Here is a 17,149-nt window from a genome sequence, read left to right on the forward strand (position 1 = left end):
GGAGGGGGCGGAGGATGAGCGGGTTCGGGAGGAGCGGAGGGGAGTGTGGGGGGCTACGGCGGGGAAGAAGAAGGGGAGGGAGGGGAGCGTGCGTGCGTGAGGAGCCGAGCGAGTCCGCGGCGGGTTAGGGTTAGGAAATCTTGGTTTTTTTCCGTGCGTGTGTACATTTTTTCTGTGTGTTTTAAAATACCGACAGAATAATAACATTTTTTCTGTGTGTACATATCTTTTTTCTGTGCGTTTTTAAAGAACCGACAGAATAATTTTTATTTTTCTGTGAGTGCTGATTTTTTCCGTGTGTGTATTGTCACGCACAGAAAAATCATACAATTATTCTGTGGGTTTTCGTATTTTTCTGTGGGGATATTTTGAAACCCACAGAAAAATTGTAATTTTTCTGTGCGTACCGAAACAAACGCACAGAAAAATTTATCACCCACAGAACAATTCGAGTTTCCAGTAGTGATTGGACTGTCGGCTGAAGCATATACTTGAGTCACTTTGCAAGTATAAGTACCATGAATTTGAATTGTAAATTTAATTTTTTTTTTTTGTGGAAAAATGATTTGTAGGAGCGGTTGGTACTGTAGCCGCCCCTACAAATCGATTTGTAGGGGTGGCTGGTGTTCCCAGACCGCTCCTATAAATCGATTTGTAGGGGGGCGGCTACAGTACCAACCGCCCCTACAAATCGATTTGTAGGGGTGGTCTGGGAACCGCCCCTACAAATGCATGATTTGTAGAGACCCTTACGTAGAAACAGCTAGCTGAACCGCCCCTATAAATACACTGTAGCCGCTTCTGGAAATGATATTTGACGTAGTGTTTCCTTCTAGAGAAACGCACAAAAAATGCTTCGGTCACATGGCAGCAGCCAGCAGCATGCTGCAGGAGCAAGTATAGCTATACTGCAGGGCCGTCCCTTGGCACGTGCAACGTGTGCGACGGTACAGGGCCTCCACTTTTCAGGGGCCTCCAAATATATATAGAGTATATATACGTATATATGTATTGCTTGGTAAATAAGAACGTACAGCAGTAGCTTTGGCCTTTGGCCCATTAGCAAAGCGACGTGTACAACAATTGACCAAAGTCCAATAAACAATGGCTTGTTGCCCGGCCGCTGTTCAGTTGGCAATGTTGCCGATCCCAATTCCCCAACTGAATCAGATCGCAAATCTTAGGTCTCACGTACTACCTCTCGACGTCTCGTCTCGTGTCGCCGCCATCGCCTGACGCCGTACCGGCCGCCGGCAGCGTTTCGCGAGTGACAGGGCGTGAGCCGTGACGATCTAGCTGCAACCGCAACAGCGAGAGCGAGGCGCTAAGGCCCTGAAGGTAATATAAATCATTCATATTTATTTTTCAATTCATTCACTGGTAGCCGCGAACAATAATAAGTAGTTGATCGATCTCTAAATTTTGTTTTTTTTTATCTTTTGATCTAGACACCTACTGGAATAGCATTCAAAGATTGAAGCCATGTCTTCTACAAATCGTTCTAGAAAATTTGAATCAGGTTTTCAAAAGCGTAAGAAGAAACAAAGAATAGAGGAATTAGTCCAATCTCAGCAAGGAGCTATGGATAGATTTGTTACAAAACAGTCACAAGTGTCGTCTGATAATCCAACACTTGAGGCAGGGGCCCTGCTTGAGGAGGGGCAGGCGATTGACAATAATATTGATAATGATCCTATAGATCCTCCAGAAAATAATGTTGAAGTTGAGGAAGCTGACAACACAAATACTCAGATAGACAGTGAAGACTTGAATCCTTCTTCAAATGCTAGTGATTCTTTTCAGCCTGATATATTTGATCCAAGATACTGGGATTCACTTGATAGTAGACAAGTTGACATTTTAGCACAAAAGGGCCCTAAAAGAGACCTATCAATTCAGAAGGGTCCTAAGGACATGTTATCTAGAAGATTTTCTTCACTATTCTATGATAGAATTCTGTCAAATGGAGAAAGCTGTGACAGGGATTGGCTTGTTTATTCTAAGGAACTTGATAGAGTTTTTTGCTTCAGCTGTAAATTATTTACAAAAGGTCATCGAAAAGGTCAGTTGGCAAATGAGGGTTATAATGACTGGATACATCTTGGGCAGAGACTCAAAGAGCACGAGACAAGTGCAGATCATGTTTTGAGCATGACAGCTTGGTATGAGTTGCGTAACAGATTGCAAACTGATCAAACTATTGACAAAGCTGCTCAACGACAACTTGAGAAAGAAAAGGACCATTGGAGGAAGGTTTTATTTAGAATTGTTGGCATAGTAAAATTTCTTGCCAAGCATAATCTTGCATTTCGTGGAAGTAACAGCAAACTATATGATGATAGCAATGGGAATTTTTTGGGCTTAGTAGAGATGTTGGCTGAATTTGATCCAGTTATTCAAGAGCATGTCCGCCGGATTACAAATGATGAAACTCACGTTCATTATCTTGGTCCTAGGATTCAAAATGAGTTGATACACTTACTTGCTTCTGCTATTAAGTCTGAAATTATTAAGAAGATAAAGAGTGCAAAGTATTTCTCTGTCATACTTGATTGTACCCCTGATGTAAGTCACCAAGAACAAATGTCTTTAATTATAAGATATGTGGACTCAACATCAGGTCATGTTGAAGAATCCTTTCTAGGATTCTTAGATGTAAATGACACGACTGGACAAGCACTTTTTGATGTGCTAGAGAATGAGCTAAAGATTCTTGATCTTGACATAGATAATGTGAGAGGACAAGGCTATGATAATGGTTCAAATATGAAAGGAAAACATCAAGGTGTACAAAGGAAGCTTTTGGATGTAAATCCTAGAGCTTTTTATTCAGCTTGTGGTTGTCATAGCCTTAATTTAACACTTTGTGATATGGCTACTAAGACTTGTGGCAGAGCTAAAGATTTTTTTGGAATCATCCAACGTATCTACACAGCATTTGCTAACTCTACAAAAAAATGGCAGATACTAAAAGAAAACATAACTGGACTGACTCTCAAGTCAGTTTCAGCTACACGATGGGAGAGTCGCATTGATAGTGTTAAAGCTATCAGGTTTCAGTGTGCAGACATTCGGGAGGCTCTACTTCAGGTATCCAACATTTTCATATTGGTACTGATTTAATAATGTACTTTTGTTGGTTATCTCATATATTAAAAATGTTTTCCTTCTTTTAATTTAGGTATCTGATATTGATAACGATCCAGCAAAGAGTAGTGAGGCTAAAGGTTTGGCAAATAATGAACTTGGACAATATGACTTTATAGTGGCAGTTGCTATTTGGTATGAGGTACTGTATGCTGCTAATTTGGTAAGCAAACAAATGCAAGAAAAGGATATGCTTATTGATGTTGCTATCAAGAAAGTGAAAGGGCTTATTTCTTTCTTCGAGGGCTATAGGGAAACTGGTTTCTTACAAGCTTTGGAGTCGGCCAAAGAAATTGCACTTGAGATGGATATTGGTACTACATTCACTAAAAAAAGAAAAATTACAAGAAAGAGGCATCACGATGAGAACCCAGAAGACACAAATATTGCCACAATGTCTCCAGAGGAGTTATTTAGAATAGAGTATTTTAACACTCTTATTGATCAAGCTATTGTCTCTCTGGAAACAAGATTTGAGCAGTACAAAGAATACCAAAAAAATTTTGGTTTCTTATTTACTTCGGAAACATTGCGGTCGTTGGATAACCAAAGCTTGAAGTCTTCTTGTGATAATCTTGAGGTTGTCCTTAAAAAGGATGAAAAATCTGATATTGATGCCAAAGAACTATATATGGAGCTGAAGTTTCTACAAGACTTCATTCCAGAAGAAAGAATGGGGCCTATTGAAATTTTGCGGTTTTTAAAGGAGCATGGTTGTTTTCCTAATGCAACTATTGCATATAGAGTTTTGTTGACTATTCCTGTGACTGTTGCATCAGCAGAGCGAAGCTTTTCTAAGTTAAAGCTATTGAAGACTTATTTGCGTTCTACAATGACACAAGAAAGACTTAATGATTTGGCTATAATAGCACTTGAAGGTGAACTGTTGGAGAAGATTGATTATGAGCATATTATTGAAGACTTCATTTCAAAGAACACTAAAAGAATGATGTTATTCAAGTAAAGATTATGTAATATAGGTATCATTCTTGAATCTTGATATATATTTTATTGCAACATACTGCATGCTTTATAATATCGTATATTTAGTTTTTTTTTCTAGGCTAATAGGCCTCATTTCTTAGTATCGTACAGGGCCTCTAATTTTCCCGGGACGGCCCTGTATACTGAAGAATCAAAACCAGCTGAAAATTTTAGCATGTACGTACGTCTTGATGCATGTCTTGTGAATTCGTCAAGTCCTGTGCCTGTCTGCGTACGTATTTACGCAGCCATGCATTTCATCTGCTGATCCGATCGACGACTGAAACAACGCAAGACTTGTCCTAAGCTACCAGGCCGGCGAGGGAGAAGGGAGAAGGAGTAGCAGCCGCAGCTCCTGTATTTTGATCCGGCCGGCCGGAAGCGGAAAGCTGGCCGGCTCGCCGGCTGACGCAGTCCTATCTGGTTTTAATTTGCCTGGTTCGTACGACGCCGTCCGCGTGTGATGTGACAGCCATTTCAAAGGTTTCATTCTTTGTTTTTTTAGTGCGTGTTTAGTTCCCCATCTAAAATCCAAAAAAGTGCTACAGTACCCATCACATCGAATCTTGCGATACATGTATTGAGCATTAAATGTAGACGAAAAAAAACTAATTGCACAGTTTGGTTGGAAATTGCGAGACGAACATTTTGAGTCTAATTAGTCCATGATTGAACACTATTTACCAAATAAAAATAAAAGTACTACAGTAGCACAAATTCCCAAATTTAGGCAACTAAACACGCTCTTAATGGAGTTCGAGAAGAGCACGCACATTCCCTCGGCCACCTGTGGACTGTCGACTGTCGCTGCGGATCGAATTACGTCACGTGCGTGCGTGAAGACAGGGACATGTTCGTCCGTTTCTTTAATTCTTTGGCTACGGTCTCCATCAAATATTATTTGGTCGGTTGGTTTCAGACAGGGCTTATCAGTTAGTTAATAGTATTTTTCTCTCATAATAAATCAGCATCAGTTGGACTTATCAGCTCAAAAATCAACCAACGAACAGGCTCAAAGTCATCGTTGGCCGTGGTTTGGTAGATTTGTCTGTATATGCAAATGTGTCACGAGCGAGGAAAATAAAACCTTTGCATATCTATATAGTTTTAAAAAAATGACATAAACATTCGATGATAATTTATAACCCACGTCAGTTACTTCAAAATTTTAAAATAGACTTAAAATTTTATTTGAAAACTGTGCTCATCGATTCAAAAGGATAAAAAAAGTTACAAATTATAATAGACTTTCAAGGTGCAGGAAAGTTAACCCATAAATATTCTGTATAACTTCTAAATCAGGCGCGTAAAAGTAACCCATAAGGTTTCGCTCGTTTGCAGCTTGGAACGGCCTGTAATTGTTCCTGGCATGGAACTGAACCGCACCTAAATATTTCCTAACTTATAAATCGAACAAGCATCTACTTGGTCAAAGTACAAGTAAACAAGTACTCTTGCTCACTTAAACTTTCTTTTCATTTCTTGCATAATTAGTTTCGGGGTACATATATATAAGTTGGAGTTAACCTTTGCATTGGTATGCCTGGTCATGCGATGGACTTAGCTCCATCAGCATGACACAAATATAGAGCTGATCTTGAGCACGCAACGCAAGAATATAAGGGCCGTTTGGATTTTTTTTATTTTAGAGAAATTGAAATCTACTTAATGGATTAGGTTATTTGGTTTGAAATTTGACATTCCACAACTTTCATAAGTTCACATATAAGACTATCTCAAATTCATAGGGTGGGAGATGGAAATTGATTCTATAGATCATCATGTTATATTTCTACTCTCCAACTTATAGCACGCTCTTCAACTTGCTTCCCTATAGTAGAAATGCAACATATAAGTATCTCCCTTGTACGGCTAACAATAATTATACAAATATATTCCATATATAATGATATTAGCTTAATTAATCTGCCCTTAAATTATAATTATTAGGATGAATTCAATTCCAAGGATCCAAACGGCCCCGTCTTCGTGGTATGAAAAAATCTAAATAGCGGTCGTATTTTAACTATATCGGCCCCGTTCGGCTTACCCTATATTCGGCTTATTCGGCTTCTTTTTTTTCAGCCGGAACAATATTTTTCTCTCACAACTATTCAGCCATAACAGTGTTTTCAGTCAGTTTCAGCCAAAATTCTGTCAGCCGAACGGAGCCATCGTATACTCCATTTAGGACTTGTTTGATTAATCCCAAATCAAGGCGATTGGAGGGGACTGGAACCGTCTTTATGCCAAAATAATCGATAAAATGTTTAGATCTATATAGATCTTGACATTGTATCAATCTTTTAGGCATCAAAACAACCTCAATAAAAACTACCATAAGCTACAAAGTTAGATATTTTTTTTCTCTACAACTTTCATATAAATTTTAGTTACATATAAAAAATATGAGTTTTTTAAATGAGCTGGCAGAAAAAAAGAATATTCCGTCAATTGAACCGGCGTAACCAATATTCTGCCAACTCAACCAGCGGTATAGTTTTGCAAATTTTTATTTAGACAAATATTTTGCAAAAAAGGAATTTAAAAAAAATAAAAAATTTTCCAGAACGATGTGGGAATCCTTCCATCCACGTTGGACCATCGTACCGCAGTTACCACCTTGGCCCAATTAGTAGGCAACAGCCCATGCTCGTTGCAATAATTTTCTTTTTTTTTGTTTCAGTGGAAGCTCGTTGCAATTTCCTACCCACGTCATATCGCAGTTACCCACTTTGGCCCAACTAGTAGGCAGCAGCCCATGCTCTTTGCAATTTCCTAGCCGCAGCACCAAAGTGGAGCCCAGCCCACCCGTTTTCGGATGATTTGCGCAATGCAACTGTGGATGTATAAATTTTTCGAAAACTGAACAGAAATAAACAAACCGGCGCTTTGGGTGACAAAGACAGCGCGAGAACGGTTAGCACGGCTGAGGTCTGAGGGAGAGATGTCTCCGTCATAACTCATAACAGCTCATATATAGTATTTATTTATATGCAAACGACCACACTTCACATGTTTATTACGACTGATTATGTACGAATTTGCGGTATCCAACAGCAACAATGTTTACAAACGGCAATGACAATGAATGTTTCATCAACAATTCGGACACTCAGCGCACAGGCAGGCGCGCGGAGGCGATTCAGGACCTAAACCTGTTCCTGATGATCTCGTACACCACTCGGAGGAAGCTCTTGGACGATTCGTCTTCAGGCAGTTGCAGGAGCTTTGTGATCCGCGCGTAGGCGAACTGGTTCTTGGGGAATGAATCCTGGGGTATGTCTGCCTGAGGAGTGTTGTGGAGCTTCGGGTTCGAGAGTGCCCATTGCATTGCCCATATGGCAAGCGGGCGCATGTAGCACAAGGACCTGTACTCATCGTCGTTGTTCCAGGCTTCAGGAGTTTGGAATGAGTATCTGAGGAAATCAAATTGTCGGGTTTCCTTAATAGCATAAGAAAGGCAGCACTAGCAGGCACTATCCATTATACAAAATATAAATCTAAATTGAGCGGAATTAGTGGATTGTATTCAGAGAAAAAAGAGCAAGTCATTTAGTGTACAGAATTAAAGTTCAGAAAAAAAAAAACCCCAGGTAGGTGTAGGGAGATCTCCATCCTTTATTCACTACATGTCTTACTGGTTTTATTACATTATAAAAACTTCAGAAGATACAGATTTAGGAACGAACTCTCTATCCCCAAAGTTAATGCATTCTTATAACTAAGGTGGTGTTTGGTTGCACCTCCTAAATTTTAGTCGTTGTCCCATCGAATGTTTGGACACATACATGGAGTATTAAATATAGACTAATTACGAAACTAATTACATAGTTTGCGACTAATTCGCGAAACGAATCTTTTAAGCCTAATTAGTCCATGATTTGACAATGTGATGCTACAGTAAACATGTGCTAATGACGGATTAATTAGGCTTAAAAAATTCATCTCGTTGAGTACTGACGGATTATGTAATTTGTTTTTTTATTAGTATCCGAACACCCTATGCAACATCCTCCCGACACACCTCCTAAATTTTAGTCACCGGATCCAAACACCACCTAAGTCCATAGCGCTATATTAAATAACTAGGCTCAGCCGCTCAGGTAAAGTTCTATATCTCAAATGTTATACCACGTCCAAACACATACACACCTGTTGACAGCGAAAAACATCAAACCTCAATTTATATGCACATACTCACCCAAGTCCTTCTGGAGACCAGGCAGCATGATAGATCCCTTCAGCTGTTTTAAATCCCTGCTCAACCATGCCTTCTTGAATCATGCTTGCAGCTAGTGCATATGTCACCCCTGGCCATATCTCCCTAGACTGCATTGCAGACATGTCCACAGTGCCATCTGGCCACATCCCATTCATAGCTCCCCTTGTACCATCCTTGAACTTCATGACATTGAAAGAAAATATCTTCTCTAGCGCACTTTGTGCCTTATCTTTGTCAACAATTGGGAAGAGACCACAGGCTTTGGCATACCTGGAAAAAGTAACAGCCCAGCATCAAATTCATTAGTAAACAAGGTAAGTAGCAGAACTTCATTATGCTATTTGATTCAAAGGTAACATTCAAAATTCTGTGATGGAAAAACCAATCATGGAAGCATAATGTTGTGCACAATCTTGACTTCATATAAAGTTATCTACTACTGGAACTGGAGCTCACTGTCATTCAGATACAAGACTCTGCTTAACAAGTACTCTGCTATTGTATGCTTTATTCTACTTAAACGCTTCTGTTTGCTAAGCCATAAGTTGATTGCACGAACGAGCAGTTATAGTATAGGCATTTTAGAAGTTACTAATAGCAATGATAAAAAGGAGTTGATTTTACATATTAGTTTCCACAAATATTTATACAAACACGTAATAAACATACTGAATGAAGAAAAAAATGTATTTCCTAGAAAATTGGCAGCAACTGTCCATGTTTCAACTCGTCTTCATCCAAGAATTTCACGAATATTTATTACGTATGTCAATCGATGATCGAAACTGAAAACTGCTAGCGATTCATGTAATGTGTTAAGGGGTAAAGTTGTATCTATTTATCATATTAGACAACATTTAAAATTTAAAAAGAATTAGCATATATTAGTGATATATACCATTGTCCAGCCAATTGATCTGCTTGGATAGATGTGCTAACTTTGTTGTCGCCATCATCATAGCTGAAGTAAGAACCATTCCACAGCTTGCTATAGACAGACTTGGCCTTCTCATATTTGTCCCAAAAAAGCTTTTCAGAAGCTTTGTCACCAACCTCACGTGCCAAGGCCGATGCTGCCTGAAGAGCAGCCACCCAAAGACCACCACAGTATGCACTTATACCAGCCATCGACCACACGTCATACGTTTGATCTGGGAAATCCTCATTTTCTATCATTCCATCTTTATCCTTGTCAAATTGCTCCATATATGCCATTGCTATATATACTGATGGCCAAACAGCTCGAGCAAAGGATTTGTCGCCTGTGGCCACAACATCTCTATAAACTTGCAGCACATACTTTGGATTCAAATCTTTCCATCGATCTGTATTATAGAGCGTGTACGCATTCACTTTGAACCATGGGTCATATAACCCAAGATCATGAGGAACAGCGCCGAGCACTTTTCTTGCAGCCCATTTTCCATCATGCAAGATCCTGAGCTTTTCAGGATCATGCATCATAACAGCAGCAGCAAAGTCTCTCTGGACGCTAAGTTGGAGTTTTGGAAACAACATGATCAGTGAAAATGATGCATAAAAATGAACATCATACGTGTTCCACATATAATACTCGATGCCCTCGAGGTATAGAAACTGGCCAATGTTCTCTTCACCCTGAAGCAAAGTTGTTCCTATAGCAGAATTTGATGCAATAGATGCATGCATCCTCTCAAATACTGATGCCATTCGATGAAGAATATCAGAAGCAGTATTATTCTGTCGAACCATCTCATTGAAATCATCAGATTCACCATTTAACGTGTCAAGAGAAAACTTTTTCCAGCCAATTGCTGTCAAGCTTTGAATTGGTGGCAATCCATCTGATAATGTCTCTGAGTTAATTCTCAGGAAAAGTAATTTGCTTCATTTAGAGGGAAAAAAAAAGAAATTATGGATGCATACCTGTCCATATAGTTCCTCCGGCATTAAGATAGTAGAGTTCATTGAAAAGTGTAACTGGATACCTGTCGAAGAAAGTTCATGCTATAAATCGACATTCAGTAGCCTCAGATCTTGTGTACCAAGTAAATGAATTATTAAGGTTGGAACAAACCAAGCAGGAAACCTCTCATCTTGCAAAATAGGATTCTGCCACTCCTCGATTTGCCTCTCCCAGGAAGCATGCTCTATAATTTATTAAGCATACAAAAGAAGTCAGCAACAAATGTTAATAGGAAGAAATATGACTACAAAAGAGAAGAGTCTAATCCAGGATGTTCCCCTTTCAGATACAAGGACCTCGTTGGTGATGACATTGTCAGCAATTTCAGATACAAGGACCTCGTTGGTGATGACATTGTCAGCAAAAAATTAGTCTATACTGTGTCAATGGGTGTATAACAGAAAAAGAGAAATGAACTAGTCTTTCATGAAATAAGTTTGGACACGGTAAAATTAGTTGGATGATACACCGTAAAATTAATTGGACGATACACGGTAAAATTAATTGGATGATACCAGTGTGGCAGTAATCAGGGGAGGAATCTCCACTGTTAGCAACTTTACAGGGAACCACTCAGTTTTCCTAATTGATAACAAAGCTTGCACATGGAAATATTAATTTAATTCTTTTCAAATACTTATGTAAAATTATTAGTATTAAAAATTGTTAGTGAAAATAATTTATCATTAAGACCCATACTGTCCAGTTGTTAGAATATTTCAGAAACATGCTGAGTTCATGTAAAGTGGATTATTGTAGTATGGGTGTATGGCGCACACTGAAGTAAGAAAGGAGTGCATTAAATAGAATTATAGTGAGGAAGTGGATTATACCAAGAATGGCATCATGAGCAAGGGCTGCTGCTGCATCACCATCTGTGCCATAAAATTTGGTGTAACGCCTGAAAATCATGGAACGCAGTTAGTTTCAGTTGCACTACTGTTTTGTTCATTACTGGAAATTGTGCTGTTCTAACCTATGATAGGTTTTCCCACTAGAGAACTTCACTTCAGGACAAGCCCATGCAAGTGAAAATGAAATATCCTGGGTTGCCTTGGGAGCCAGCTTAACTGAAGCAGCAATAGCTGCCCCTATTGATGATCGTGGTCTGGAGCACATCGATGTCTTGATGGGATCAAGATGATCAAAAGATCCATGCTGCCATGATGGGTAGAATATTTTACCAGAAATTAAACTGGATACGGTGGTAGAATATTTGACACATTGAACCAAAGCAATGTATACAAGCCCTGAAGCTAAAGCTGAAGCAGAGTATTTGGCATCACTTTAATCAGAATGTAGGTAATCATGAAGGTAAACCTAAGATGAAATTTTCCGAGTCAGAAAATGAAATATCTTTGCACCAGAGAGTCTGTCCCAATTTTAGCTAGCCTGTTGACTTTTACATACCCCAACTACAATTCATAAGTAAAGATTTCATTCAATCTTTACACTTGTACATGACATTAGGAAAAGGCTCATTCAACCTATCTACCATCTCAGAAACAACTTTCACTAACCCACAATAGGCGTATTCCAAGATTATATTTATATGGCCGGTACACAATTAAACATTAAAATTTTGAGCCAACTACCAATGTTTCCACTTTTCAGCAGTTTGGAATATTTTGAGTTGTCTGATCCATTACATATTCTACAAAATAAGTGACAAACTCAGAATTCAAACATAAACGACTTTCAAAAGATTGACACAGGAATGCACTGTCTGGTACCATCCACTATCTGACATGCAGTGCATAAGAAGCAACATAGAACAACAATGAAATGCTGCCTAAATGAGAACTGTGGTTCTTGTTATAAAATAAACTGATGATCAGCTACATGTGCAACTGCATAAAGGTGATAGTTTCACCAATGAGGCAGGAATGTAAACTCAGCATACAAATGCAACTAGTATTTTCATTATCTTATCTTATAATAGGAAATGCCTTGTTATTTCAGAGTGCTTCCAGCTTCAACCAACCTCTTTCACAGAATTCCACATATCTTTAGCTGTGAATTCATCAGATGCAGAGCTCCCAGATATCACAAAGTAAGGACATTCAGAGATAAGGATATCCTCTTTCTCCTGTGCTGCTATCACAAAAGTTACAGGTGGTTGACCGTCTGCTGTTCTGCTCTCAGATACATGACATTTAAAGATATTTAGAATTAGAAAATTGCCCTTGGCTGAGTTCAGTTTAACCATATATCTAACTCCTAGGAGACAACATGTTTTCTAAGGAAAAAAATAAAATTTTTAGTTACCTGTGATGTAATAGTATGCCATGAACACCATCCTTTTCTCTGACATCCATTAGGACATATTAAAAATATAACCCGACAACTTATTTATTCAAGAAAAGCTCGAAAACCAGCTAAAAATTTATACTTATTGTTTTCTTACATCATACTAGAGTTGGAATGATATCCAGTGAGTTCAGATTTTCCACCAACAGAGTTCTGCATGTACAAACATAAGGCAAGAAGGTTCAGAGAAAAAGGGATACAAAATGTAAGTATTCAATAATGATAAAAGTTATGAAATATCTGTTCACAAAAAAAAAACATTACTGAAACTTACAGCCCATGTAAAAAGCAAAGTCACATCAGCAGCTGTATGTCCTGAGTTTGTTACCTGAAATTTTTTTACGTGATTGCCAAAGGTGTGGAGCTATATCATAAAGTTAAGAACAGGTGAAATAGTAGATTGAAGGAATTTAATGTATGTAGTATTACTGTAAAAGTGAATACTGCAACTGGATAGCTGCTCTGTTGATAATTGTGTGGAATAATTGGAGAAATCTGACGGCACACTATATTGAGATCAGGATCAGGTTCTCCTAACAAGCACAATCCAAAATGAGACAAAGATAGAAGTATGTTAACCAAAAGAGAATTCTGTAGTTATTGTAATACCATCATATACTGTCCAGGCCCTAGGGTAAAGGGCATGGTAAGTAGATTGTTGTCCACTCATATTCCAGTCCCAGGATCCAATTCCTGAAATATCACTTCCTCTGCATTTAAAAAGCTCTAAGAAATTTTTCAAGTACTCAAAAAAATCAAAACTATTCCCTGTTATAAAGGAAACTAATGGAGTAAACATCATGTGTGCTTACTTCGGCAAATCTGGTTTCCCAGGATGTAACACTGTGGAATATTTTCTACCATCTTGGCGGGAAATGAAGGCCTAAATGGACAACACTTAAATATCAAATAAACAGCAAACGCTGTATTTAAAATTCTTATCGCAGTTCTCATCAGCTAATGCATGGGTTAATCCAGCAGATAAGAGCTTGAAAAGCATCAAAACACACCATAGTTCATTAATTAAAGCACGAAAAGTCTGACAAGGTGCATCAGCACCTCAGGCATTAAGCCAGTACAAAGTGAGATTGCATTAGAAAAGAGTATCTCAAATTCCAAGAATCATCAGACACAAAAGAACACATTTACCAGCCAGAAAGAAAGTGGAGAAAACTAAAGACTTACAGAAAATTGATTTGCCAATACAGGTTTATCTTCACAAGTTCCTGGAAACAATTGCCAGCGTTGGAAATCACCTTTGTAGCTTCTTCCAATACTTCCTGCACTACACTTCCAACAATCAGGAAAATACATAAATATGGCAACAAGCTTCATCAAACAAGAGGAAAACATTTTTAGGGCATGCACTACTTGAAACTGTTTTTTATATCTCCCTTTCGCCCAGTAGGGCACACACTCCTGCATATTTCAGTGTGGTGACACCCCTGACCCCACTACCTAACAGGGAAATAATAAAACGGATGGCTGAGTTGCTGAGAGCGACCTTTGATTTACCAGCGTAGTGTTTAAGATGGCAAGTGAGAATTAATGTAGGTAGCTCCGTGTCATTTCAAGTGAAACAATAAAGTAAATACAATATGCTTATTCTTTCTTCATGGCACTTGAACTACGAAATGTTATACAAACATGTTTAGCAACAAAGTGATGCATAGGAAATCTCGCAAGCTCTTTACAGTATCAAACAGTAAGAGCACCCTAAATCTGGTGAACATAAGTTTCCTGGAAGATCTTATAATATAAAGTATGATGAATATACACTCAATATTTACAGTAAACACATATTACGCAAAGAGAAGAAGATATACCCAATACCACCAAGTGGGACACCCTGACCAGATCTTGCAGCCCGCTTTTTCATAGGATCAATAACAGCAATCTGTAGAAAACTAACGAAGCTAGAACTTACATGGTATCCAAGTGAAAACTGAAGCATGTGGAACATATCAGTTTTCCACATGATAATTTGTTATTATCCATGAACATGTGAAAATAATGAAACATACTCGCCCTTTTGAAGTTTCCTCAACAATATGTCGACTGAGACGTAAACCAATACCAGCCTGCAACGGTACAATGAAGATTATGTGTGTGTTGGTGGGTGGGGGGGGGGGGGGGGGGGGGGGGGGGTGCAGTGGAAGAAAAGGCTAGGCTATGCAAAGTAGAAGAAGTACCAGCTGCATTGTCTCTCTCCATGTAAGTCTGAATGGCGGCAAATCATGTCTAACATGAGTTAGCTTATGTTCCCAGGTCAACACTGGGAGTTGGCCAGGATAAACCTTTTCCTGACATCAAAGAATACCCCATTTGAACCCAAAATACAATGGGAGATTTTAATAAGTCAGGAATACAGATGAATAGTACTCATATTCTTTTTACAGGTGGTTGATAGAACCATTCAAATTATGAGTTAATAGAGCTAACTGGAATCATGAAAATAAAGATATGGGTAAAATAATCATTCATAATTACATGCCCACATCAACCCATAAAATTAAGCATTTTATACTGATGTAAATAAAAATTGGATTGTTAATGGCAAACACAATTGTGACTGATTAAATTATTGAGTTTTCATAAAGTCAACATAATATGGTGTGGCAGTAGCTTTTATATGAATAAAGGAAGGAGTATCTCACTTCATCGCCATTCATATGTGCAGGTGGACGATTCCGAGACACACCCTTTGGTTGCTCATCAACATGAGTCTGTACCATGTTTCTTATTTCTTTGGGCTAACCCTGCAAACAGGTTAACATTCACTGAAGCAACTATATATTAAATTCATCTGACCATAAATATCAACAAAAGAATTTTACAAACTACAGGATATTTGAAGTGACGAAGAGCGTGAACATTCACAGACATTTCAAATCACACAGAAAGGCAAACAAAGGATTTCTGATCTGTAAATACATCAGAATTCAGAAATGTGTCAAAAATGGAAACAAAAAAAAATGATGCCATAATACAGCTGATATATCCAGGAAATATAATGTCAGCAAGGTATACCAAAGTCAAATAAATAATTGTTCAAACTTTAATCAAGGTCTAAGAATCAATCTGTCAAATTGATATCTCATATCTCAAAGGATCCACTAAGTCTAGTTTGCTTTAAATCAGAGAAATATCACTTAGGTGCTGTAAGCCTGTAACTCAGATGAGTAAAGGTAGGCAAACAAATCATTTGGTTGAAGCATATAGAATCAAATTTGTGTCAATTTTACGTTACAAAAACACATAACAGAAATTTCAGACACGTCATAAGGTGTAATAAAACAATGTTGTATAAAGATGATAGGCAGTGTTGATTGAAACAAATTAAACACATGGAATCAACCAGGAATGCTCAGTAGATAAATATAGCACAAAAGTCAGAATTCTCTAGAGGTGCATCGGACTAGAATAGAAGGAAAAATTATATTGCGTGCCCAAGTGAACCTTCAGTGTTGACTGTTAACAGATGAACAAATCAGGTAATAGTGTCAAAATAGTTCACGCAGGAATAACTGGGGTTGGACTAGCGTGAGCAACGGAAGATATAACAGAAGAAAATAAAATAAACAATCCATCCCAGGAGCACTGTACTGCTTCATCATCCGTAAGATTAAGACGGAACCAATCGAAAGCCCAAACATCACAAGCACTCTAATGTGACAATTTCGGTGGGGGCAAAACCCCGATTCTCCAACCAAATTCCAAGAGCCGGCCAAAAAAAGAGAATAGAGGAGGAAGGCAGGCGCGATCCCGTGGGACGACGCCGCGAGAACAGTACTCTCACCGGAAATCCCGCGACGAGCACCGAGAAGGGGCCGCCAGGCTCTCGAGCTAAGATCCGGAATCAATCGGCGTGCGAATGCGGGGCGGGAACCTGGCCTCCTCCTCTCCTGAATCCCCCGAAGAGATCGATCGATCGGAGACTGCGGCGCGGAGGACGTGGGTTTGGCTTTTGGGCAGCTGACAGCGGAGACGAAAGAGATGAGGAGCGCGCGCCTGGTCTTCTGGGGCCCACGGCAATGGACGCAGTAACGCACCACTGCGCACGTCGGCACGTGTGAGGTGGAAGGGGTTTACTAGCACGGGATAGTATTTTTTAACCGTGTGTTTGGTGGGCGTGGGACAGTGATCTGATCTACTGCTGTGTTTAATTCGTGAATTTTGAGAATTTGACTACTTTCGTTTTTATTTGGTAATTATTGTTTAATTATGAACTAATTAGGCTTAAAACGTTCGTTTTGCAATTTTCAATCAAACTGTACAATTAGTTTTTTTTCGTCTATATTTAATTCTCCATGCACGTATCGTAAGATTTGATGTGATAGCTACTGTAGCACTTTTTGATAAAGTTTTTTGAAACTAAACAAGCACTTAGTAGTTTTGAGGCATGGGATAATTCTGTCTCATGTTTGATTTACATATACATAGGTATAGATACAGGGAAAGGCTAGCGGCTCGACGTCTGGATGGGGGCGCATCAGCGCATGCGGATGCCCGCGCCGCATGTCTTCCCATGCCTGCTC

General features: G+C 38.9%; 2 protein-coding genes across 5 annotated transcripts; one reads left to right on the top strand and one right to left on the bottom strand.

Annotated features, from left to right (window-relative positions):
* Window positions 1-1,117: 1,117 nt before the first annotated feature.
* Window positions 1,118-4,248, top strand: LOC136484728 (uncharacterized). Its single transcript, XM_066481669.1, has 3 exons — window positions 1,118-3,090; window positions 3,182-3,349; window positions 3,392-4,248. Exons 1-3 carry the CDS (start codon window positions 1,483-1,485, stop codon window positions 4,109-4,111), a joined length of 2,496 nt encoding a protein of 831 aa, XP_066337766.1. The 5' UTR covers window positions 1,118-1,482; the 3' UTR covers window positions 4,112-4,248.
* A 2,803-nt stretch (window positions 4,249-7,051) lies between these two features.
* LOC136486626 (uncharacterized) lies at window positions 7,052-16,660 on the bottom strand. 4 transcript variants are annotated; one of them, XM_066483574.1, is made up of 20 exons: window positions 16,411-16,660; window positions 15,269-15,370; window positions 14,804-14,914; window positions 14,636-14,692; window positions 14,438-14,508; window positions 13,797-13,896; window positions 13,424-13,494; window positions 13,221-13,321; window positions 13,041-13,144; window positions 12,886-12,939; window positions 12,709-12,764; window positions 12,570-12,608; window positions 12,286-12,436; window positions 11,278-11,459; window positions 11,135-11,202; window positions 10,413-10,485; window positions 10,262-10,323; window positions 9,255-10,179; window positions 8,336-8,626; window positions 7,052-7,550 (listed from the first exon to the last, which is right to left on the bottom strand). In XM_066483574.1, the coding sequence occupies exons 2-20, from the start codon at window positions 15,344-15,346 to the stop codon at window positions 7,277-7,279; spliced, it is 2,868 nt and encodes a 955-aa protein (XP_066339671.1). In that variant the 5' UTR covers window positions 15,347-15,370; window positions 16,411-16,660; the 3' UTR covers window positions 7,052-7,276. The 4 variants fall into 4 exon arrangements, with proteins under 4 accessions (XP_066339671.1, XP_066339673.1, XP_066339674.1 ...); XM_066483576.1 differs by lacking the exons at window positions 14,636-14,692; window positions 14,804-14,914; window positions 15,269-15,370; window positions 16,411-16,660 and having other exon boundaries at window positions 13,221-13,337; window positions 13,797-13,891; window positions 14,438-14,475; XM_066483577.1 differs by lacking the exons at window positions 14,636-14,692; window positions 14,804-14,914; window positions 15,269-15,370; window positions 16,411-16,660 and having other exon boundaries at window positions 13,221-13,304; window positions 14,438-14,470.
* Window positions 16,661-17,149: the final 489 nt, after the last annotated feature.

This window comes from Miscanthus floridulus, chromosome 10, assembly GCF_019320115.1.
Source record: "Miscanthus floridulus cultivar M001 chromosome 10, ASM1932011v1, whole genome shotgun sequence".
Taxonomy (NCBI): domain Eukaryota; kingdom Viridiplantae; phylum Streptophyta; class Magnoliopsida; order Poales; family Poaceae; genus Miscanthus; species Miscanthus floridulus.

Coding starts and splice junctions, on each gene's coding strand:
- LOC136484728 (XM_066481669.1), top strand. CDS start 1,483: ATGTCTTCTACAAATCGTTCTAGAAAATTTGAATCAGGTTTTCAAAAG. Junction 3,091..3,181: donor TTCGGGAGGCTCTACTTCAG/GTATCCAACATT, acceptor CTTTTAATTTAG/GTATCTGATATTGATAACGA. Junction 3,350..3,391: donor AAAAGGATATGCTTATTGAT/GTTGCTATCAAG, acceptor TCTTTCTTCGAG/GGCTATAGGGAAACTGGTTT.
- LOC136486626 (XM_066483574.1), bottom strand. CDS start 15,346: ATGGTACAGACTCATGTTGATGAGCAACCAAAGGGTGTGTCTCGGAAT. Junction 13,897..14,437: donor GTCCCACTTGGTGGTATTGG/GTATATCTTCTT, acceptor TTGGAAGTGTAG/TGCAGGAAGTATTGGAAGAA. Junction 7,551..8,335: donor TGGTCTCCAGAAGGACTTGG/GTGAGTATGTGC, acceptor TGATTTCCTCAG/ATACTCATTCCAAACTCCTG.